Source organism: Serinus canaria, chromosome 1A (assembly GCF_022539315.1).
Source record: "Serinus canaria isolate serCan28SL12 chromosome 1A, serCan2020, whole genome shotgun sequence".
Taxonomy (NCBI): domain Eukaryota; kingdom Metazoa; phylum Chordata; class Aves; order Passeriformes; family Fringillidae; genus Serinus; species Serinus canaria.
In genome coordinates, this window is record NC_066314.1 from 20,147,920 (window position 1) to 20,172,550 (window position 24,631).

The following is a 24,631-nucleotide window of genomic DNA, read 5'->3' on the forward strand; positions in this document are numbered from 1 at the left end:
TAGGTCCTTGCAGCGGCATTGTGAGCAGATTTGGAAAAGCCTCCTTGAACTACTTTTATTTTGCATTCACCTCTTCAGCAAATTAATGAAATTCTCCCATTTTGCGAGGCTGACTTTGAACTATTTAGGAACTGATGACTAAGTAGCTGCCTGCCTACCAAAACAAAACCCAGGTTACTGAGCTACATCATGATTATATGTACAGTACTAACCTGAATTTCACCCTCATGTAACAAAATAATTTGAATTCCATAGATCTTGCCACACTGTTAAATCTTTTCCAATTTCTGAGCTTAGCCACTGTCTGCGAAATGCATGTTAATGAGGCACTGAAAACAAAAATGGAGCAAAGTACTGCAGCTAAAACTTACATAATGTGTTGTGTTAGAAATCCTCAGATTCATTTTCCTGCCCTGTTGGGCCAAGATGAAGAAGCACATATGGTGAGGAAAGCCACTTGCTGTTGGGAGATCTCTGCATTCCCTCTGCACAGGGAGGAACAATTTAGCCTCATCCCTCACTCTCTTCTGTTAATCTGGCACAAATCAAATGCAAGAGACAGAGCGTGAATGTGGATAAGTGAGAAGATTCAATTTCCTGTCTCATGTGGCTAAACGTTTCTTGTTAAGTGTCAAGTTTAGAGCTGAGTAAACAGTGGAATAATATATTTATGGTTCCATTTCTACAATTTGACTTGTGATTCAGTAAGCATTCTCCCTCTTTTCTTACATTTCAGTTACAACTACAAAAGCTGCAGTTTTGCTTGTGTATACATGGAGACTGAATGGGCTTTCAACCCCTCTTTAGCATTCCTAAATGCTTATTTGTAGATTTTGTGTTTTCATATGAGTGGAGGAAAATTGTAAGTAATATGGATAAAAAGTGGATTGATGAAAAATATCTGCAACACAACATCAAATAAGGTTTCTGTATGTACAAACAATAGAAAAATTGTGAAAAATTGTGAAAAATTGCGTACCACCTCTTTCCTCAATATTACGGAGCAAAAGCTGGTCACTTGAGGGCAAATGCCCCATGGACACTTTTGATTATGTTTTAGACATGCCTTGGAAATATCCAAGGAGTTAAAGCCAGGGGCTGCCACTGACAAGTGTGTAAAACACTGGCAAAGGAAAGCTGAGAAGGGTGGCAGAAATAGCAACCGATTGGTAAGAAAGTGACAAGGGAAAGGGTCTGCAAAATTTGCTGAACATTGTATCTGATTTAGATTTCACTCTCTTTTTTGCCTTTTGAAGGTAGGAACACAGCTAATATAAACTCCAGAGTTCCTATTTCCAGCTGAAAAGAAGCAAAAAAAGTATTGTTGCAGGGGTGGGGGAGAGGCTGTGGGGAAGGACAGGAAATGACTTTTAATCTTCAAAGTGTTCCCATACTTCCTGTCTCTTATTTTATCCTCCATTCTAAAATACTCTTAGCTTTCCGCTGAACAGTCTCAGGCACTAATAATGATTTCATTCAGCACTCCCATTGGCAAAAATTAGGCCACCCAATCAGGGAGGTCAGTGAAGGCAGGATACTATGTCAGTGATGCAGGCAACTCATCAGATAATAACAATCTAAAAATGTCTTCAGAGATAAAAGCAGAGGTAGGACACAGGGAAACAGAGGAAGTGTCCTGAGCTGAGGGTTCATTCTGAAAGGCTCACAAGGGAGACAGTGGCTAGGATCACTTGTGGCTATTTGTATAGCTGGTAAATAACAGGGCTTTCCTTTTCATAGATATGTTATCATGCACTTTATATTATTTTACCTCTTAGTGAAGCTCAATAGATAGAATATGATGGGCTTATTACCTATGTAACACCAGCAAAAATATATTTTAGTTAGAGTTGTCATGGGTCCTCTGTTATTTCCATACAAAATATTGCCTAGTACTATAATAGTCTGTCAAAAACACAATTTACACAAACTACTACTGCATAGAAACAATGCAGTGCTAAATTTGCCTGGACTGATCTTACTCCAGGCCAGATTATTTATACAGTTATAGAGTTAAATAATGAATAAAATAACTACATACATCTTACTGCACCATGTTTATTCTTTGTTTGCTATTCATGGTGGTTGCCAAAGCATGAAAAAAGAGCTCCATTTCATTTGGAAAATTAATATTGTAGATATCTGAAATAGAGGCTGGATTTACTAACCATTGATAAAATAACAACAACAACAAGTTGGTTCTCCAGATTTATGCCAATGATTGAAGGAAATACAATAAAATCAGTGAGCCCAGCTTTGGGATTGGTGAGGTTCTTCCAGATAGAATAAAGTATAGAAAGTATATGCAGTTGTATATCAAAAACATTTTGAGTTTACATATGCCCAGCCCTAGTTTCCACAACAAATTAAAAAAAAAATACAAAATTTAGTTCAGCCAACTTTTATGTAGAAGTGGAGTTCCTAAACTGAAAGCTAAAGAAAAGACAAACAAATTGTGGTGTGAGCTACACCTGACAAGATTTTATAGGATATTCTTCCTCTACTGAAGAAAAGAAACCCTATGAATAGTCCAGTACAGAAAAATTAGAAACATTTGCAGTGAGCTGTTTATTTTTGACCAAATCAAACAGAAGTCTGGGGTCCTTAAGCATACTTTTTTAATCTTCCGGTACATTTTGTTAGATTAAATACTTTATAGATGGAAGATGTTGTTAGCTCCCATTTTGATCATTAACAGTAGGGTTCTTAGGCCATACTTACAAAGAGTTGCCGACATATCTGGAGAGCAGAAAATAAGGTTGACCAACCCACAGTCCCATACCAAACATGACTAATATAGTTACAAAGGCAAAATCCCAATGTGTGGTTATGCCAAAAGAGGAAAGCTAATATTAGTTTTGCATCTGTCATTCAGTGAGGTGATGTAACTGTGCTGGCAGGAGAGTATCTCTTTTTGGCATACATTGAAGGGATCTGACAGCGCAGCCCCAGCAGACTGGCTAGTGCAGGGGCTTTTTGGTTTAGACAAGCATTAAATTTTGCATTGAAAATGGATGATCTGGCAAGATCAAGTATTTAAATCAGAATAGTCCAAGAAAGCAGCTAAGGGAACCAACAAGGTTGGCTCTTTTGTCTGGCCACCATTTTGCAGGCTGTATTCCAGCCTATTGAATCAGGTTCACTGAAAGCAAATTGATCATCTCATTAGTTTAAAAGAAAAAAGAGTGTTGATCCCTGTATTTAGATGCATTGGAACCATAAATAACAAATCTAGTGATGGTTCTTTTATTTTTCTTTAATGACAGAAAATCGCTATCTAGTGACTGGCAATTGCATGGTCATGTTCCATTTGGCCTGAGATTGCTCTTGGTAATTTTGTTATACCATGGCAAATATTACTTAGAGTTTAAGAGTTGAAAAAAAAACAAAGAATGCCTTTTAAAATTTATTTAAGGAAGAGGAAGGAAAACTACCTTTTAGTTCTTTCACTTAATTGAGCTGGTTTTCCTCCAGAGATCAAATGTCCTATTTAATCATTACAGCAGCTGGGCAACAACAGCCTGAATATGCAGGAACATAAACCAAAGGGATTTTCTGTTTAAAACATTGGCAATATCTTAAAATATACAATGTCATGAATTCTGAGTTGGCTTTGAGCAATGGATATGCAGTACTGAATAAAAGACTTCACATTAAAAAGTAATGTTTCTAAAATTCTTTGAGGACTTGAAACCCTTAATTTATGTAAATTATTCAATTAAGATATACCATAAAAATAAAGATAATTAATTGAACTGATCAGAATCCCATGTACTTTACACAGGTTTCACCGGATTTCATTGTTTGAATTTGAATACTAATTTATAATAACAATTATTAAGATAATTTTTATTTAGGTTACTTAAATATCCATAATTAGCAAATTGAATACAGTTAAAGAAAATTAAAATATGCTCTTATCTCAGTCTCCATTTGTTCAAGAAGACAGAAGAAAGGTCAAAATGTCAAGCATATACCACAGAGACAAAGACAGGGAAGTATTAATAAAGTCATTAGATTGTTCAGTAACACCACTTCTTTTTTTATTTCTGATAATTCAGCAGCATGTCTTAATTACTACTACTACTACTACTATAGGACTTGTGAAACAACACCTAATTATAACTCCTACTATTATTTAATTTGTAGTGACACTTTTTCTTTTCCCATTTCAGATAAGTAACTAGGTAGTATTCAATTTTAAGAACAATTTTTAAGGGTAAAAACATTTAGCTACATAAGAAAATCAATTTGTCTCACTTTGGTCCCTGGAAAAATCAATGAGCAAGCCCTCTCAGAACAAATTTCTGGTCTCATGAAGGAGAAGAAATTTATTGGAAATAGTCAACATATCTAACCAACCTGATTGCCTTCTTCAATGGAACCTGTTTGTGGATGAGGGGAAAGCTGGGGATGTCATTTACCTTGATTTTAGTAAGTCTTTTGTCACTGTGTTCTGCAATATTTTGGTACCTAAATTTAGGATGTTATAGTCTTGGGGGATGTGCATCATATAGGTAAGAGTCATTTTGGATGAAAGGGATCAGAGAGTCACGGATCTATGTCATGCTCTATTTGAAGGCCACAGGAGGTCTGTTCTGAGAGCTCTTTAACATCTTCACCAATGGCCAGATAGTAGATGGTAATAAATTGGAGTATAATTGCTGATTTGCTAAAGGAAGAGTTGTCATACAAAGACACCTAGACTGGATGGAGGAATGAACCAACAGGAAAACACATAAAATTAACAAGGCACAATGCAAAGTTTGGCACATGGAAAGCTAGAGACCTTGCCATGGTACAGGGTAAAAACTGACTGATTGGGTAAAAAATTCTGTAGAAAAGGCCATGAAAGCCTCACAGACATCAAACTAAACCTGAGTTAACAGACCCATGGTCGCAAACAAGGCCATCAGCCTCCTGGGCTCTGTAAACAGAAGCAGAGAGGTAAATTGAGGACAAGGATTACCTCTCTCTACCTGGTCCTCAGCAGGAGATATCTGAAATGCTGACCTCCTAGGGCCTCCTAAGAGACATAGCAATAGGTTGGAGCAAGATCAGCGCAAGGACCACCATGATTGTTGGTGGCTGGAGCCCTTGCTCTGTGACAAGAGAATGATGAAGATGGGCTTGTTCAGCCTGGAGCAGAGACAGCTTTGGACAGAATGAACAGCAGCCCCTTGCATCTATATTTTGGTCACTGAGAGAATGGAACCAGTCCCTTCACGGTGGGGGTGATAGGAGAGCAGGAATACAGAAATTGAAACAAAAGTAATTTAGTCTGGCTAAAAGGAAAAATGTTCAAGAAAAAATATTAGCCTTTCTGGCTAAAAGGAAAGGTGAAGTTCAAGAGGCTGCCCAGAGAGGCTATGCAGTCTCTCTTCATCCTTGGGAATTTGAGAGACCTGACTGGAAAAAGACCTGAGACACCAGGTCTGACTGCACAGCTGACCCTGCTTTGAGGAGAATGTTGGACTAGAGACCCAAGGACCCTTCCACCCAGAGCTAACTATACTTATAAATGAAAAAAAAAGTCTTTTTGGAAAGAATGCAATCAAATTGTTCAGTTAAACTGATTTGGATTCTTGTAAGGTTTTATGGATTTTCAGCCCAGGGTCTTGATTTGGTACAAAGCCTCTTTTTAGTAGAAGTCTCACACAAGGGATGAGCTATTTCCCTCAGCAATAATGCTGACACCATCATATAACACAGTAGATCAGAGTACTGCAGATGTTAGGAAGTTAAGAGATTATTTTACACTAACTTCTCATGGCTCAGGCCGACTTATTCCTATGTTTAGAGTTCAAATTTGAACAGCTGGAAACTGATTTCAGGAAATTGAAATCTCTTGGTAACTATACTTCACATTCTGCTTGAATCTAGGTCTGCTCTGCACTTGCAGACATGTTTTTAGGCTGACAACAAACCTCTCCTAGTCTTGTGGCAGATGATAACAGTGACTGTACATGAAGTATTTCAGATTTCTGAAGGGAAACACTCTGGCTTATCTTCTCTGTACAGTGTTAACCATAGCAAGAATAGATGAGTGCCTGAGCATGCTGGTGTGCCAGATTCACCTTGTATGATTAACTGCATTTGTGAGAGTAACATAGATGTTTGAGTCACTCATATTTCCCCTGGGTATACTGCAGCCAAGGCATTCTAGAGTCAGCTCTGAATCAGTCAAAAGCCCACCTTGTTGTTAGTTTTGCAGTGCAATTTATACACATTTACTGCTGCATTCCTTATAAGTTTCTATCTTCTGGCATTGCTCCCAGAAAAGTTAAAATATTAGGGTTTTTATTTTAGGATTAATATTCTTGACAGGTAGGAAAAGCAAATGTTGGCTGCTGACATCAGAGATATTCTAATGTTGAATTTAGTATGCAGCATTACATATTTTAATTACTTATTATCAAGTATTACCCATTGTAATAGGTAACTGAGATTGTAGCTGCTGAAGGTTCAAATATATAAATAATAATAACATGTAAGAATTGTGGAAAGACTACACTGTATTATCTTTTATTTATCTTGGATAAACTAATTGAAACCTCACCAGAGAAGGATGCAGTTAAATAAAACAAAACCAAATTAAAAAAACCCCAAAACACAACAAAAAACACCCAAACAAAAAAAAGCCTGACCAAAAAAAAAAAAAAAAAAAAAGAAAACAAGAAAAAACCAAACCCCCCCTACAACCTGACCCAGAAAACCTATATTCAATTTATCCTGAACATACAAATAGCAAAAAGAAGGTGAAAGTTAGAAGCAGAGTTTGCATGGGTAAGGCAGGGGAGTGAGGGGGGAAGGTGTGTAGTATCAAAAGTGCTCTACCTCGTTGATCTTCTGAGATTCTCTTCTGAGATAGCACATAGATGGTCCTATAAGATAACATTGCACATTTCTGTGGGAGTCAGCAGAATCCTGCTCTGCCTTAAGAATCCTCCAGGTAGACAAAGAAGAAATTTAAAGCTTATCAGAATAGCACAGAACAAAACATGTTTAGCATGAAACACGGGTTCATTCAAAAGCCTCTTTTGAAAGCACTTATTTTGAAAGTCTTTTACAGTGGACTTTGAAAGGGCTGTGGGTTGGCTGTAGCACAGAATGTGTTGTGTTTAGCAACATACCTGCCCTCTGCACTGAATCTAAGAACCTGGCATCTGCTTCTAAAATCCAGTTCAGGCTAAAGAGTGTTTTTTCCTGCTCCAGAGTGTGTTAGGGAATTCACAAGGGTCTACTGCAGGGAATAAATCTAACAGAAAATCTGTACTGGAGTAATGTCACAATCAATTACGGAATAAAATAAATCAGAATGACACCAAGGCAAGTAAACACTCAAGTGAGACCTTTAGAGATTAGTAGCAACAGAGAGGAAATAGTTTTATAATATGCAGATTTGTAAGTCTAATTTATACTGCAATTTAGTAAATTTAATTTTGCTAAAATATCAGAGATAAAATTAATGCAAAAATATTTTTATTAGTTTTTAAGTTGTGATCAATTCATCACTTGGAGTAATACAGTGTAAATTCATTGAAGCCAAGAAAACAGCCATCAGTGGATTCATCTGGCTGCCATTAAATTTATTCTGACAGAAGGAATGAACACAGCGAACATTTCTAGATAAGACTAGTACTTGAGTACAACTGTTGTAAGATTTCTGTTAGCAAATTGCAATTGAAATGCTTGCTAAGGGCTGCAGGGACAAGTCTGATTGTTTGTTTTTCTTTTTGTCATTCCGTTTTAGCTGCTTCCTTGCTCATTACATTGTTCCCATTAGCATAATGTATTGATTGTGTTTGCACAGCTTTTCCTGCCAAAGGCTGCCCTTCAGTTGTACAGCCATTGGGGTAACCAGCTGTTACTTATTTAGGCCTCCATCATTTTGTATGACAGAGTAACTTAATTATGCCCTGCTTGAAGATGCTAAATAAAATTATCTTCTGAGCAAGTGTACTTCACTTAATATTTGTCTCTATCAGGTGCTTAAACTCTGACACTTAAGCTATGTGCACTAAAGAAGCAAACATATTTTAAAACAAAACCTGTTGCAAGATAATTATTACAGAGTGAGAGGCTGCTTTACAGTATTTCTAGACAGTATTTCAGTTATCTCTTAAGCTCAGATATTATGCATATTTAAGAGACTTCAGAAAAAAAAGAAGTTAAATGCAGTTAATAGCGCAATAAACCAGCACTTAAGGCTAACCTTTTCTTATGCTTTATGAGCATAGGTAATAGATCTTCAGTAAGCATTGGGAATTTTAAAAAGAAAGAATTGTAACACACTATGTATTTCAAACCTGGACAAGTAAAAATTCATATTCAGTGATATATCCTAGTTATAAGAATGTGTCAGTCAACATCAATGGCCTTTGTGTTATACAGAAGAATTAGTTCTTATTTTAATCCTGGAATTTGAATTAAATTCAAACAATATATTTTTATTTTAGTGGAAACATCTTTCCTTAGTTCACTATAAGGCAGTTTCCTTGCTTTCCCTTTTTCATCACAATACAGTTATGAATATGAAAGTGACAATTTTGGGGTTGCCAACTGGGTCCTTGGATGTTAAGTGTTCTGAAATGCAGCTCCCATGTTTTCAAAGGGATTATAATTGAAAATGTTTGAATTTACAAATTTATTTTAAACACTTGCAAGTTTTTTAGCTTTAGGGTGAATTCAATCAGCATTCAAAGTAGATGCCTGAAGACCTAATTAATAATAAACCACTTCTATATAATAAATTTTTGTAAAAGTAATAAAATTTCAAAAGTAGAATTATTCTCTAAGTTCTGCTGCTTCTCATCTAGATAGGTTATTCAAGTTAGAAAGTATTTGACAAAAGAGAATTTTAATTTTGATGTATTTGAAAGTGATATGAAAGTCATTTAAAGACTCTTTGGAAATCTTATAATAAAGGAGTATTTTTTATCAAATAACATTGGAAATTAGGTTTTACAGAGCACCCAGCTCTTCCTCAATATATCAGTATAGGGGGTGTGTTGTCACTAGAAAAAGCCTGTGGACTTTATATTGCTGTGTCAATGTGAGCTTTTGGAAAATATTTTTTAATATTTGGAGCTTGTGATGGCTGTGGTAGCACTGGTCCAGCAGTGGGGAGAATACTGCTGGACTTGTTCTAGCTCAGGGCTCTGAACCCTGGGCATGGCAACACTCTAACAAACCTGCAAAACCACTCACTAACAAAGTAACTGGGACTTAATTTCAATCACTAAGCAGGTAATGGATGCAGTTAGACTGAGTTTAGAGGAGAACTCATTTTAAAAAAGAGAAAATAAAGACAGAGTATTAGAAAATATGCGAATACAACCTCAGCCTTATCCAAAACTAAGGGAGAAGGAATACCAGACATCATCATCAAGGACTTGGGATATGTAATTTCCCCTTCTTTCTATTTGTCTTGTGGAGGGCTAAATCTGCTGGCCTTAGGAGCCAGAGGAGTGGGGACCAGGTGCGTATCACTGGAGAAAAGGGTTTGATATGAAGAGGGTCCCACAGAGAGTCGTCGAGTAATGACAATCACACCAATGTGGCTACATTGTTTTCTACTTTATTAAGCAATTCTGGCATATTTATGCTTCTCTATACACTGTTTCACACCACTACTGTCTAAAGGTCATTGGTTAAGTGGCTGCAATTACATGTACATGTTATTTGCTGGTTGGTTGCCACGCTGTAAGTGCTTTAGCAAGAGTGTGCTAACTTCATGGTTTTTATATCTCGCTCGGCATCCGACTTAGTCCTTGCACAATGTTCATTCTTCCTTGTTCTATCTTGCTCGAGGATGGTACATGTTCTATGTGTTCAGGGATGGTACATGGTCTTCAAAGTAACTCTGTAATCTGCAGGCCAGGGTTGTCCATTTCTTGCAGGAGTACAGCATGCCCTTGTTCTGCCAAGAATTCCTCTACATTGATACTCAAAAGTTTATGTGTATACAGATTTAGCTGTGTTATTAATAAGATTTTCCTGCAATGATTAAATAATATGAAAAGAAAAGCTAGTATAATTGTAACAGGATTAATAATAAGATTTGCCATGGTTTTCAGTAGGCTGTTAAGATTTTAATTAGATAAACAATAAATTCTTTGTTTAGCATTTTTTCAATAAGAAGGAGTAAGTGTAACACAATATACCATAAAATCCTACTTGTACATTATGTTGAAGATTCAATTAATGTATAAATAAGAACTCAATTAATTAATTTCTCAGATTTTCCACAAAGCACAGTCTTTTTCTACTATGTTTTTACATTTTTGGGGTTTTTTTACTTGTGTTTGGAAATTCTTTTAGCTTAGATTTACAAAACATCAGTACTACATTTCAGTTTGATCATTTGGAGCTCAGCATTCCTGACTATCAGGACTGACATGCATATTGCAACAAGACATAATAGAGATTAGTCTTTGGTCAATTACTGAAAACTGTGACTCTATTTGCAGTAAGGTTGATGAAAAGTATGGCTCACATGGACTTTAAAAACCATAATACTGCAAAAAATTGTGTTCTGTGGTATAAGTAAGCTATATGATAGTATAATATATGAGAAGAAAAATGAGTTATATTATGAGAAGAAATAAAAATCAATTTACACACTGATATTTTACATTACTTTGAAAGGCAGTAGTTAGGATTTTCCATGACATACATCCTGAGGATGGGTCTCAGTGAAGAATCAGATTTAGTTTATTACTAGTTTAATATGACATTGTAATAAATATTGCAGATGAAGTAAAGTTGAATATTTCTTTCCCTTCAAAAATGTTTCTTATTTCCAATGAGCAGAATGTTTGATAATGCAGCACTTGCTTGTCTAATCTTCTCCAGCTTTTGCCAAAAAATAGCATAATTTCTCATGCCAGTGCTCTGTGATGTTATCTGTAAAAATGTCTACAGGGGTTACACATCAGCAGAAAGTTTTTTGAAATTAGCAGTTTTGGAGGAGCTAAAGCATCTGAAACTGGCATATTGAAAAAAAGCAAAGGGAAAAGAAGAAAAAACAAGGAATTAAACCAATCAAAAAATCTGGTTGTCTAGAATGTTATGCTAAGAGATTAGATTTGCCAATAGAAATGACAATGGACATTATTGTCGGCCATGTAAAGAAAGTACCATGTTAGTATAAATCATGGAATCACAGGAAAGTTTAGGTTGGAAGGCAAGATCATTTAATCCCAACCCCTCTGCCATGGGCAGAGACACATTTCACTGGGCCAGGTTGATCAGGCCCCCATCCAGCCTGGTCTTGAACTTTCAGGGATGGGACAGTTGCAACTTCTCCAGGCAACCTGTGCCAGTGTCTCACCCTCATGGCAAAAATTTCTTCCTTATATTTGGTCTAAATCTACCTACTTTCAGGATAAGACACTTTCCCTTACACTGTCACTATGGGCCTCAGTAAAGTGTCTCTGTCTTTCTTACACCCACCCTCCCACCTCACTCCCCCCTTCGAGACTGAAAAGCCACAAAAAAATCACCTTGGACCCTCCCCTTACAAATATTGCAGGTAAGGTCATAATTGGACTTCAGTGGAAAATCTGAAGTGAAATAATTACCATAATTCAGTTTCTGAAATGCAAGTATATACATATTCTACCAAAACTCCTCTGAGCTTTTATAGCTCCTCTCACATCCAAGCTTTAATGGAAATCCATACTTTTTAAATTTGCACACATTTAATTTGAAATCAGTGGTTAGTACTTTCCTTTCTCATAACTTTCTGAAAGCAGCAGAAATTTAAAAATAAAAACAAAGATTGTATGTTTTTTCAGGATTTGTTTTCTTTTACTGTGTGAAGAATCATAGTCTACATTTACTTCTTGAGTTAATCATCTTATGGACGTTGTAGTTTCATTTTGTGAGAAGGCTTTCACTTTTCTTTTTTAAGCCTCATTTTAATTGCTAGTTTGGTAAGGAGTATTTTCAAAAGGTTAAAAGATATATAAGTACCATAGCTTCCCATGTTTTCTAGCTAAACAAATGTTTGAAGACTCATTCAGTGAAGCTTATCTTATACCTGGAAAATAATCTTGTTATATGAGCCAAACAATGACTGAGTTGTACCTGTTATATTTTCCTTAAGAAAATTTTCTTCCCACAGATCAAGATAGAAAAGTTTTGCAGTGAAAGCAATAAAAATCTGTAGGTGTAAGCTTATGGGGTTCTGCAGAGAAGCGTGAATCCTTTGGTTAGTTTTTGGCTCCTTGTCAGCATTGTTACATCCTCTTTGCATTTTCCTGGTTTCAAATGTATTACTTATATCTTTGTCTGTATCCAGGCTTCTCCTTGTTGCTTTTTGGTGTGGAATCCATGGCATTTCTAGTTTGTGAACAGGACTGTGAAACATAATTTTTGTCAGCCAGTCAACTCTTCAGCAAGCAGCAACACACACAAAAGTAATTGTAGTGCATGGCATGCACATTACTTTAAAAGAAGAAAAGGACTGTCTTTTTTGTAAGCCTTCTATGTTCTGCAGCACAGGGAAGATGGCTATGAGTGCTTTCAGTGTTTTCCTGGAAACAAAAAGACTCATGCTGTCTCCACCGTAAAAACAGAAGGCCCATTTTGCTGTCTTTCCCAAGATGAGGGATGCCTGTACATAGATGATATGTATTTCATTTTGTGATGTATCATTTATCTCCTGGATAGAAATGATCTGGTAAAGGTTTCTAGCAGCTGAGAATGAAAGGAAGAATGGAAGGAGGGAATTATATAAAAAAAATCTATTTGGAAACAAAACTTGCTGCAGTTCTTTCCTTATAATATGAAACTGGCTGAAGCAACAAAGAAGAGTCACATAAGCGATATATAGAATTTTATAACAAGGATAAAGGAAAAATTAAATCATAATTCAATCTTCTTCTCTATTTCTAGCAGTGTGAGACGTGTTCAAGAGTGCCTGTATTTTTCTGTCTCAGCAGGATGGTTCAAACTCCAGTGTTTGATACCAAGGCTATTGCTCTATCCTGGGGAGAAAGAGACTTCTAAAGGCCAAGTTGTATAGAATTAGTCAATGAGAGTCATTAGACCATCTGTGTCCTTTCAACATCCACCTCTCTTTGGACTGCAAGTAGCTGAGCTGAGTCTATGCTAGGCACACTCATAGTTTGAGATTCACCAAGACTTCCCTCAGTGATTAAGCACTTCACTCACTGCTGGACTTTTTTTCATCTGTGTTACAACTACCAGGAGTTAGAGAGCGTGTGCCAAAGTGGAAAATACATTAAATTTACTCAAGACATCACAATAGCCATATGCTTTTCCAGGATATACTATTAAAACCTGATTAGGGAGCAGTCTGTTCTCTATTTGACTTGTTAAACTTGAGTAGGAGAGAAAAATAAATAGCATGAGAAAATCAGCAATTCTGGGGAGACTCTGAATATTATCTTATATGTAAAAATAGGGGAGGACTCAAAACAAGGAAGCAGTCTGGACAAGGTTGAGACATTACTACCTTTTTTTTCCTTTAGTGAAAGTAGTTGCTTTGTGTTGAATTTTGCCTCAGCAAAGCACCAAATAGATGGGACACTACTGGGGACTTGAGGGATATTTTATTTCCAAGCAGTGCAGCCTAGCTGAGAGGCAGTCATTCAGCTATGTGCTCTGGGATAATCAGTCTAGCTAGAAGCCCTCATTCAGCTATCTGCTCAGTGTGCACACCTGCTTTGATGCATAGAAACTTTTTCAGCTTTCCAAGGAGGCAATTCAGTTTCAAGTACTTTCAAACTGGAGAACTTATTAGAGTGTCTGTGTTTTACCAAAATAGCATATTTCATTGGCCCAATGTTTCCTGAGGAACACTTTAGCTTTCAAAGTAGAAAGACACACGTAGTCCGAGAATCAATGGCCAATATCTATTTTGGCTGCTGAGTTAGGATAATCTGAAGGCTATGCCAAGCTTGTAGGAACCCTCTGATGAAGAAGGGGTCCAGGTCACTGGTGGGATAGAGAAATCATGTGTCTGAGCAGGGATCTGAATCTTTTTCACGAGGAGCTGTCTATTGTGACAAATCCTTTGTCAATTTCGGAGGTTAAAATTGTAAAAAAAAACTCTTGTATCAGTTCTGAGGTGGAGGATAGAGACATGAAGGTTTTTAGGCCTCAAGTATATCCCATAGTTTAAAGGGTATTTTTCCTTGCACTACCGTGATTTTAGTTTTCTTACCTGTCCTCTGACTGTCAAGAACAAGGAGAATAGATATAGCAGTCTTTGTTACATTTGTGAAAGGCATGATCAGACAAAAAGTCTGTAGTTCAGAAGGGATTTTGGTGTGAGAAGTGCTGAAATTCCTTTCTGCCTAACTATGAATCATGGTAAAAAGGGACCTTTATTCTCCTGGAACTTTGAGTGAGCTACCACTGTGAGACACATGAAAAATTATTCAGACCTCATATCTTATTAAACTGAACTACTTTTGTTGCTCTGTTGCTCCTTATTTTTAGAGCATCTAATTCTGTAAAAGTTACAGGTAGTTATGTTCCCAGGATAATAAAATTACCCAGAATGCACAGCCATAAAACATCATTGTCCTCTTGTCAGGAATACAACAAGGTAAGAGTCAGACAAAAGTCAAACCAAGAGTGTGGGGTATCCTCTTTGCTAGACTTGGGCTTCTTTGGGCTGCAAGAATGGGGATTCCCAAGAAAGGAAGGATTAAATGCAAGAGATATTCCCACGCTATAAACAGATTCTCAGCCTTCAAATGACCACTTCAAAAAATAGTAGGGCTTGTTGAGATAGGACAAGGGGTAGTGGTTTTAAAATAGAAGAGGATTGATTCAGACTAGTACTAAGGATTTTTTTATGATGAAGGAGGTGAAGCACTGGAACAGTTAGCCAGAGGAGGTGGTAAATGCCCCATGCCTGAAAACATTCAAGGTCAGGTGCTCTGAGCAACCTGATCTAGTTGAAGATATCCCTGCTCACTGTGGAGGGGCTGAACTAGAGGTCCTTTAAAAGTCACTTCTCACCAAAACTATTCTATGATTACAGTAGGTAAAGGAATCAGACTCAGGCTGTCATGGACAACTCAGCCTCCAGCTGAGAATGCAATTGCATTACCCTATGAAATCAGATAGATGTATGTACACGCACAATGTGTACATGTAAGGATATGTTCAAAGCCTTTCCCTCAAGGCTGAGCAAGTGTCTCAAAATCCTTCTTTCTCATTGGCTTTATTAATGACTAAGTAGTAAGGGGGATCCATGAAAAACAGGATCCCTGAGTCTGAAGCTCTTTAAAGACTCTTGGAAATTGTCCTGTCAGAAAACTCTCAGTTCACCCAAGTGTTTTGGTGGAAGAGGCTAACAGTGGGCCTGTTAGCTAAAGGAGAGAGAAGTAAGAAGAAGCTGATAAAGAACTTTTTTCAAGGCTGTCACTAAGGAGACAAAGAGAAGAGAGGAACTGAAGAAAGATAAGAACTTTGCAGCTAGACAAAGTATTTTTAGAAAGTTAGTTAAGTCACTGTAAATTCTCACCAATAAAATTATGTTGAATCATTGTGGCTAATAGTTAAAGTAGAAGAAGCATAAACAATTAGAAAGTGTATAAAAGATCAACCATGTTCAAGAATAAAGAGCTGTCAACTGAGACTGCTTGTAGTCTCTGCTTTGTGTCGTGACTGCCTCGACAGCAACAGTGTTGATATTTCAATAACTATGGTGGCTGGTTCAAAAACACAGAAATCATTAGAAATAAACCCCCTTGCATATGAACTATAATCAGCAGTATGAAACTTATTACAGTGGATTTCTGGGGTCCCAGGAGGAGGGAATTGACAAGACAGTTGACTCCATGCATCAGAAGGCTTGATTTATTATAATATGATATATAAGATATAAAAACTATACTAACAGAATAAAGAGAAAGATTTCACTACAAAGCTAAGCTAAGAATAGAAAAGAATGTGTAAATTGAAGTCTTCTCAGCCCGAGACGGGCCGAACAGGTGAATTGTGATAGGCTCTTAATTGGAAACAGTCTGACGGGGCCAATCACAGATTTTCCCGTGGCATTCCACAGCAGCAGATAAGAATTGTTTACCGTCCGTTCCTGAGGCTTCTGAGCTCTCAGGAGAGGAAAATTCCTAAGTAAAGGATTTTTCATAAACTGTGTCGGTGACAGAAACTAACTGTGATTTGGATTTTTAGAAGAGGTTGTTGTGCTCATCAGCAGTTAAGTCCACAGAAAATAGATTAGATGTAATGATATATGTAATGAAAAATACCTGTGCTGAAACCCTTAGGATCTTAATTTTTTAGCATATGATGAGATTCAGAGTTGTTTCACTTAGGTAGCTTTGTTAAATGTAAACATTCAAAATGACATTGACACAATAAGAGAAACCTCTTTAGTAAGATCTTGGGACTTTGGCACCTCTTATTGCTAGAAAGATCATTGAGATTCACTATAATGTATAAATTTGTCAATGTTACTAATAAAGTAATGCATGTATTTTATCCTATAACATTTGAAGCTTTATCCTTTTTGTCATGTCACTCTTACACTGAACCATGAGAAAAAGACAAGTCTTAGAACTTGAGTACTTGATAAGAAATAAAAACCCCAAAATATATTTAAATGCCAGGCATTGTTACAGAATGCATGGATGAGGCTGAGGTAGCGCTTAACTGCCATGACTTGGATTTTAAAAAATGGTAAGGCTTCAAAAAAGAATTTTTATGTTTAATGGAACTTTTCTACACAATACAGTTTTCACAATGTATTGCTTGCAATGATTTCAGTTTTGAAAACCCCATCAGGAAATATATTTATGTTTAGGAACCAAAATACTTTTGCTTTTGGATGTCACTTAATTAAATACTTGACCCTAAAAGCCATTGCTGTACCATTTTGTTTGGAGATCAGTCAGTTTGGTTCAGGGAGAAACAGACATGTATTGGTGCTGTCTGCATGTGAACATGCATCTGCAGAGAGGTCCTTCCACAGAAGTCTGAAAAAAACTGCTTTATTAGTGTGACCACATAATGCTTTCATTAGAAATGTTCATGCACAATATAGCTCTGCTTTCAGGAGCACCACTGTCATTTTGGAGATTGACAGGAATAGAATTATTTCACTGGTGTGAGAAAAGAGTATATTATTTCCTCAAGTACTGAATTGAAGTATGACTCAAATGAAGGAAGGTGTTACTCCTGTACCTTTCCTCAGCACAACAGACAGTCCTGATTGTCTTTTCAGGCTGGTGTTGTCCTTGAAAGTGAGTTGAGCTTTTTAAAGACTTTGAGGAATTGTTAGTGTTTTCTTGAAGACTAGATTGGGCTATGCTTCTTTTTATGGTAGTATTTGGCATAGTATTTGTATTTCTGTACAGTTACTTAATAAGGTCATTCAGAATCCATGTTTTTTTCCTACCTAAGATTGCTTTAAGTGAGAGACCACAATTTATTTGTGATCCCTAAGGAGAAAGTAACTAATGGAAAAACTTTGTAGGCTGAAAGACATTAAAATGTTCAGCTATAATAGTGCACAACAGTTTATTATATCTCTACTTTTCTGCCAAGGGCCAAGTCACCCAAGGGCACTTCATAAAAAATGATGATCTGAAGCTGACACTGCAGACAGACTTACCACCTTATCTTCAGGTTAATGTGATAGAGTTGTCCAGTGCTTAAAATCATGCCTGACAACATCACTGAATCATCTGAGAAGGCACTGAGCATGTTTTATTTCTGTATTTCTTTCAATATAACAGGGATTACTGAGAGATTTCCTACTTAACACAGAACTGTAAATTTTTTTCACAATATGGCTAATAAAAAATAATTTCCTAAGAAAAAGTAACTGTTGAGCAGAACTAAAATTAGTATCGGTAATATACTAGCTAAATACTTCATCAAACGAATTTCTGTCTGCTGTTCTTGTGGAGTGTTTATTGACATTTTCTTCTTGTAGGTGATAACAAAAAATAGAGGCACTCTGAAATGTCAGATTTTTCCTTTCTATCTATAGGGAACTCAGGTCTTCTGTGAGATAATTTCATGGTTCCTCAATTTTCTGATTTCTTAGTTAGGACCATGACATATTAATAACTTTATTGTGTGCCAACAGAGCATTGTGATTAGAATTCAAAAGTAGGATGGAAAACAAACAAACAAAAAAATTAAACCCTCAGCACCCTCAGGAATATTCAAGTATCACTATGGAAAACTAATTTTTTTTTCCAGCTTGAAGCTCACAGACTATATAAAAGATTCCATTAGTTTCTGCATTATGCTACTGTCAGTTGAGCCATGCTGCACACACTGTTGAATCACCATGTGGCATATTGGTGTAGAGGTTTCTGTCTGCTAAGATATATGACACAAAGCTGAATCTATTGCCATTCCTGTCTTCTTGCCCAGACATACTGGTTTTTTTTCCTAAAAATGTGTTTGCTGCAGCATCTTTGTTGTTTTTATGCCAATGAAGTTTCATGAATATTATGTTGTTTCTACCACCAACTCTTAAGGTTATGAACCCAACAGGAAACAGCCATACAGCTATAACTAAAAACAACCAAAGCCAAAAGTCCTTTTGATGTTCCCCTTCCACCTAGTACTTATAAGATAGCCACATTTTTTTCCTTCTTGTATTAAATCAATACAACAATGATTTTTATGTTGTTTCTTTCCTTCCCCAGATGTACATCCAGACAACAACACTGACTATCTCCATGAGTTTAAGTGCTTCTGTGTCTCTGGGCATGCTCTACATGCCCAAGGTTTATATTATCATTTTTCATCCAGAGCAGAATGTTCAAAAACGGAAGCGGAGCTTCAAGGCTGTGGTGACAGCTGCTACAATGCAAAGCAAACTGTCACAAAAAGGAAACGACAGACCAAATGGTGAAGTCAAGACTGAACTGTGTGAAAGTCTTGAAACCAACAGTAAGTCATCTGTAGACTTGGTCAAGAGTGGCAGCACATCTTAATAGATGTACGTTCACAAGAATGCACTTTCTTTTAATAATAAACCTAATTATTTTTGTTGCTTGTTCTGCATGAATCCAGAGATGTGTCAGAATTCATGTACTGCTGAATGCAGGAATGTCTAGAGCTGTCTCAAAGAAATTGATTTTCACAGGAGGCTAGTAGAAAAAAAAAAAAAAAAAGCACAAGCAGATTTTGAAACGCCACATCTTTTAAAAGTTGTTTGTTTTAGCTAGTGCTATTTTGATGTGTTGTACATTGCTGTGCCAGTGGTATGTCCTGACAGTTCATGAGGTGCATTTATGGTCATCATTGTATATTCAAAACTCAAAGGCTGTTGGAAAAACAAACTATAATGAAAGCAGCTAGCATTGTTTTTATTTTGCAGTCAGATATGGAAGTGAAAATAATGCTTTTTACCTTTCTACCTTAATATTTGTTGCATTGTTCATTTATCACAACTCATGAGTAACACTTTGCAGCATAATGCTTCCCATCCAGGTTTTTGTTCTGATCTCACTCATCGAGGTACACAATCATGATAATTTGTGTGAAGCTAAATTACAAAATGTTCTGACCTACTGTAGGTTTTTAAAGGGAGAAAAATTCTTTCCCATGTTAGGAAAGTTCTTGAATCTTGTTACATCTCAAAGTTGCTCTGGTACAGGAGAAAAAAAAGGTTACAGCTCCCATTCCACCACGTGACATACCATTTTATAGACTGGACTTCATAATAACAATAATAATTAATTATGAGCAAAGACATTAACCTTATATCCAGTGCTGAGAAATGGAGAATTGTTTTCTTCTGCGGAGGTAGATGTCCCATTAGATGGGCAGCAGGTGTGACAGCTAAGCTTTTCAATCATTTTACTGCAAACAACATGGTTTATTTTTAATTTTTATTGCTTTTGAACGATATAGGTGTTTTGGTAGTACTGTTTTGGTTAAGCACATTAAAACAAGGCAGTACCAAGTTTCCATTAAAATATTGTATTTATTTTTGAAAAATGACCCCCCTACTGAAATCTATCAGTTTGCCAGATTGAAGACTATATAAAAGTAGTCCATAACTCTACCATACTATACTATACTATGCTTGCTGATGCATGGAGGATTCTGAGTGCAAACTGTTTCACTGGAAAAACTCACCACCCTTCAAAATGTGTAGAACTGCTAGAGTGAGCTATGGGCTTATAGAGCTATAGATTGAGACATGCAAGAAAGGCATAGAAATTATTTGTGGATCAAATAATAGAATAGGAATATGAAATACAGTAATTTTGCAGCTCTTCAGAAAACTCGGAAGGAAAAAAGGAAAAGATACATGGATTTTGCTGAGGGTGCAAAATTATAAACTTCCAAGGAGAGGATAAAGCAGGGTTTCCACAGTAGGGTGAGTAAGAGTGTTAATAAGAAAGTCTTGGGGATCTGATATTTGTCTACTCTACCTAATTAAGAAATGCTGTGATTGATATTCCTTAAACTATGATTATGCATAATTCATAGAAACAGATGCTACTGGAAGCAAGTCTACTTCTCAAATAGTCCATTACTGCAGGGTAATGCTCTTTTACAGTGCTCTAAACATGACTTTAACAGTAACACATCTATATAATTCTGAGCTCAATAGCAGTATATCCTGACTAGGTTTTCATCCATCATAATGCTTCATAGGCAAAAATTCAGTCAAGTCATCTGCACTCCAGAAAGCTCTCCCTATGTAATTGAGTTCTAGGCCTCAAGATGTTTTTTTCTCTTCCCTGAAGTAGTTATTGTCAAAGCATTTGAGAGTTTCTGTGAATTTTAAGTGCACAATGCAGCATAAGTCCTTTTTACTATGTCACTTGTAACAACTTCTCAGCACCACAGAATTTCTTCTTGCGATCTCTCCATGTGAGATAGATTTTCTTTTCAGCAATAGCATATGAAACTGGTTGCAATATATCAGTCTACTTCTAGTATACCAGAAGTGGGCAGTGATTATTTCCCCCATTCACCAAGCCCAAACACTAGAAATGAAGATGCAGCACTCATAACTAGGTGAGAAACAGGATGAGATAGTCAAGTAATCCCTTTTGCTTCCCATCCAGAGACAACTCTGTGCTATCGAGTTTGTTCATGTAACACATGTTATTCCATGTTTTCTTCCACATGAATACATTCATGGGTTTATTTGTGGGAATAGGTCCATATTCAGTGAAAAACCAATTGTTTCAGGGAAACAGGATAAAAAAACCATCCAGGTGTGGTTACAGAAGGCAGTGACTAGTACATTAAATGAATCTAGGTCAGATCATAATAATCATTCTACATTACTCTTTTATTTTCTTCTTCTTTTTTTTTTTGTTTAATTTCAACAGCAAAGTAGCAACTGGAGCTGTAAAACAATGTTTATTCTCAGAAATATTTTGAGGCAAATCTGTTCCTTTTTCTGGCCATATAGGCTTGCCAAACGTGGTTCGTGTTATTATTGTGAAATGTTAACAGTCTGAAAGAGCAGAACACCAGCTGCTGAAGCTTTTAGGCCCCCAAACATGAACTCTAGACTTATTCCACAGAACTAAAAAGATACATGCAATATTTATAAAGTAAAAAACCACAAAAAATGTTTGGATATGACATTAGTTTTAATATATTTCAAACTACGGTCTACATTAAATTCCTGCATTATGAATTTCTAAAGGAGCAACACTCAGAACTCAACTGGATAATTTTTATTTCTTGATCAACTCTAGATTAATTCCATCAAAACAGTTTAATTCTCAGGTACACAACAAAGTTACAGCAATTATTTCAGCTGAGGTGTGGTAACTACTATTTTTGTATTTTGTATTGTATTCTTGCAAATGTCCTCACATAATTCAGCTTACTGAGTTGTGATAAATCTGATTATGTTACATCACTGTGGGCTAAAAACAGACACATGTAAAGTAATCACAGAATTCAACTCAGCTCATACATGATAATATGGTAACCTAACTTAACCTGATCATGTATCTGACCCTACTCTCAGAGAAAAAGGAAAAATATAAGCTCTGATCTTTCTTTCCTTTTGTTCTCAAGTGTGCAGAGTTTGCAGATGAGCATTTATCTGTTATTTAATAGCTGGGAAAAAAATCCTCCTATACTTGAAGATCCTGGTGCCATTTCATCAGTCCTGCATTATTTTGAGTAGGAACTCAGCAGGCCAAAAGAAAAAATAGAATCCTCTCAGAAATCCAGCTGTGGGAGCATGAGAGAGTTCAGACGGGAGCAGTACATCCCATTTGAAAGATCTGAAAGATGTAAATTAGGCTATACTTGCTTCAAGTGTCCCAATACACGCAAATAAAGCTGTTTCATGTTGGTGCTTGAATATTGTGATCAACTATGAGAAAGACTTGCTTTGTGTGCTAAAAGCAGTCCTTTCATGAATGAGCTTTTTCTAGACACAAAGTACTGGAACTACCTGAGCAAGTAAAAGTAAGAAAGATCACATTTTGCAGCTTTCGTTTGATTATTCATGCTTATATATGTATTCTTAGGGAGAAGGATTATAGGAATATGTGAATTAAACAGTCTGGTTTTGTTGCATCTTAAAAAATGGCAAATGCAGTATTAGATTCAAATTGCTCAGAAAATCAAGAAGCAAGCTTAGTTATACTAACCACTATTAATTTACATGCATTTTAGTGATCCTTTATTTAGTTTGATCCATGATGCAGAAGAGAGAAACTGCCATTTCTCAGTTTCTGTAGTCTGTACTTCATAAATCATCAGATTGTTAGGCTGAATTTAGGAGTTAGCATGAAGAATGCTTTTCATATCTATCTCAGCTGTTCTCACCAGGCTCTATACAGAAAAAAGAAACAAATTGCAGAAAGGTATGGAAATAGAAAATTTGAATCTATAGATTCAATAGAAATAGACCAGGAAACTTTTTGCCATCCTGTTATTTTCATCTTGCCAGCTGCAATCTTCACTATCATAAGCAGAACATGTCTGTAGCAGACAGAATATAAAGCATATTTAGAAAGTCAAATTCTTCTTTATGCGGTGTAACATAGATCTTAATATAGAGAAATAAGAGACTCAGTCTCCCATCAATCTGATTTTCCATGTACCCAGCTGATTAAAAATTAGAGAACTAACTATGAAACCTGATGTAATCACTTTTCTTCTCAACTATTAAATTAACCTTGAGTGATATGACTCGAGTCATATTTTTATAGCATATTTTTTATATTTCTTAATAGCAAGGATGTAAGGGCTAGAACCTGAAACAAACTTTCTTAAAAAATTCCTAGTTGTTCAGTTTTGCAATAGTAGAGCTGTTTAATTCTCTGAATATATTGCCTCATTCTGAACAAGGAGCATCAGCTTTGATCAAAAGAAGACATGATCAGCTGACCATCAGCATAAGGAGACCATAATTTTCTCCAGATAATATGTGCTGTAGGGACTATCTACTCAGTTTCCCTAATTTGGTTAGGCTTTGCTCCTTTCAAGGAGCATAAGTCTCATTTTGGATGGACAAACCATCACTAACTGCAATGTTGTCTTCAAACAGTAGAAGAGAAAAAAACATCCAGTCTCTAAAGTAAAAAATTTTTATATGGAATTCAGACAAAATAATACCAGGCATTGAAACTCTGTTGTGGGTATGCTGAAACTGCTCATCATTTTTCCTTTCTATTGATACATGCTTTCCCAAATCATAGAAAAAAAAAAATTACCATGAACAGAGAAATTGAGATCCAGTTTATACACTGCTTATACACATCCTTAAACATTCTTTATTCCATGAACATGGACCATATTGTTTGGAAATATAGTAGGACATTGTCTGAATTCAAATGATAAATATGTTTTTTTCCTCCTCTCTTGATTCTAAAAATCCTGAACTTTGGTTTTTTTTTTTTTTTTTTTTTTTTTTTTGTTGTTGTTGTTGTTGTTGTTTGTTTTTGGTTTGTTTCTTTTTCTTTCGATTTACAGCCTCCTCTACCAAGACAACATATGTCAGTTACAGCAATCAGGCAAACTGAGCAGGGATGAAATTCACTGGAAGATCTGCAGGACTGGATCTTGCAAACATAGACTTTACCACCACAGAATTCAGTCTTGAAAATATCAGTAGTCTACATTCAAATCGATAGTCAGTCTCCTAAAGAACAAGGATTAAACAAAAGCAAAAGGCAAAAAGAGACAGGGGAAGGAAAATCCAGTTTTATAACATAGAGTGTCAAGCTTCTGAACTGTTCACTCACAAATGGAAGCAAATCACAAAAGGAAAACAAATGTTAGCTTGTGAAAAAAATGCTGTTGAAATAAATCATGTCTGATGTTATATTTGTAAGTACTTTTTTGTGATTGTGACAATTTCCTTTCCTGTCCTACATTGTTCAACTCGTAAAAGAAGATGAGTTTGTTTCTTGTGACGGCCGACTGAATTAAGTCCTGGGTTATGCTAAAATAAATGCAATGGTCAATGCATGCTAATTTTTATACAAGATAATTTATTTCTAATAATAAAGGAATGTTTTGCAAATGTTGAGACTTATTTTGTTGCAGTTTTAAGGAAAAAAAGTCCTTACACTGTTGTCTATTGTTTGTTTAGAATGTGCAGTAAAGGTGGGTGTACAAATAAAATAATAATCATGGCATCAGAAGAATGCAGTGTAAACTC

At 36.1% G+C, this 24,631-nt stretch overlaps 1 protein-coding gene across 1 annotated transcript in view; it reads left to right on the forward strand.

Annotated features, from left to right (window-relative positions):
- Nucleotides 1-23,990, forward strand: part of GRM8 (glutamate metabotropic receptor 8) — a 308,738-nt gene extending 284,748 nt beyond the window's left edge. Inside the window, exons 9-10 of the mRNA XM_050970061.1 lie at nt 18,675-18,921; nt 23,941-23,990. Coding sequence (XP_050826018.1) covers nt 18,675-18,921; nt 23,941-23,990 — 297 coding nt within the window. The remainder of the gene's footprint in view (nt 1-18,674; nt 18,922-23,940) is intronic.
- Nucleotides 23,991-24,631: the final 641 nt, after the last annotated feature.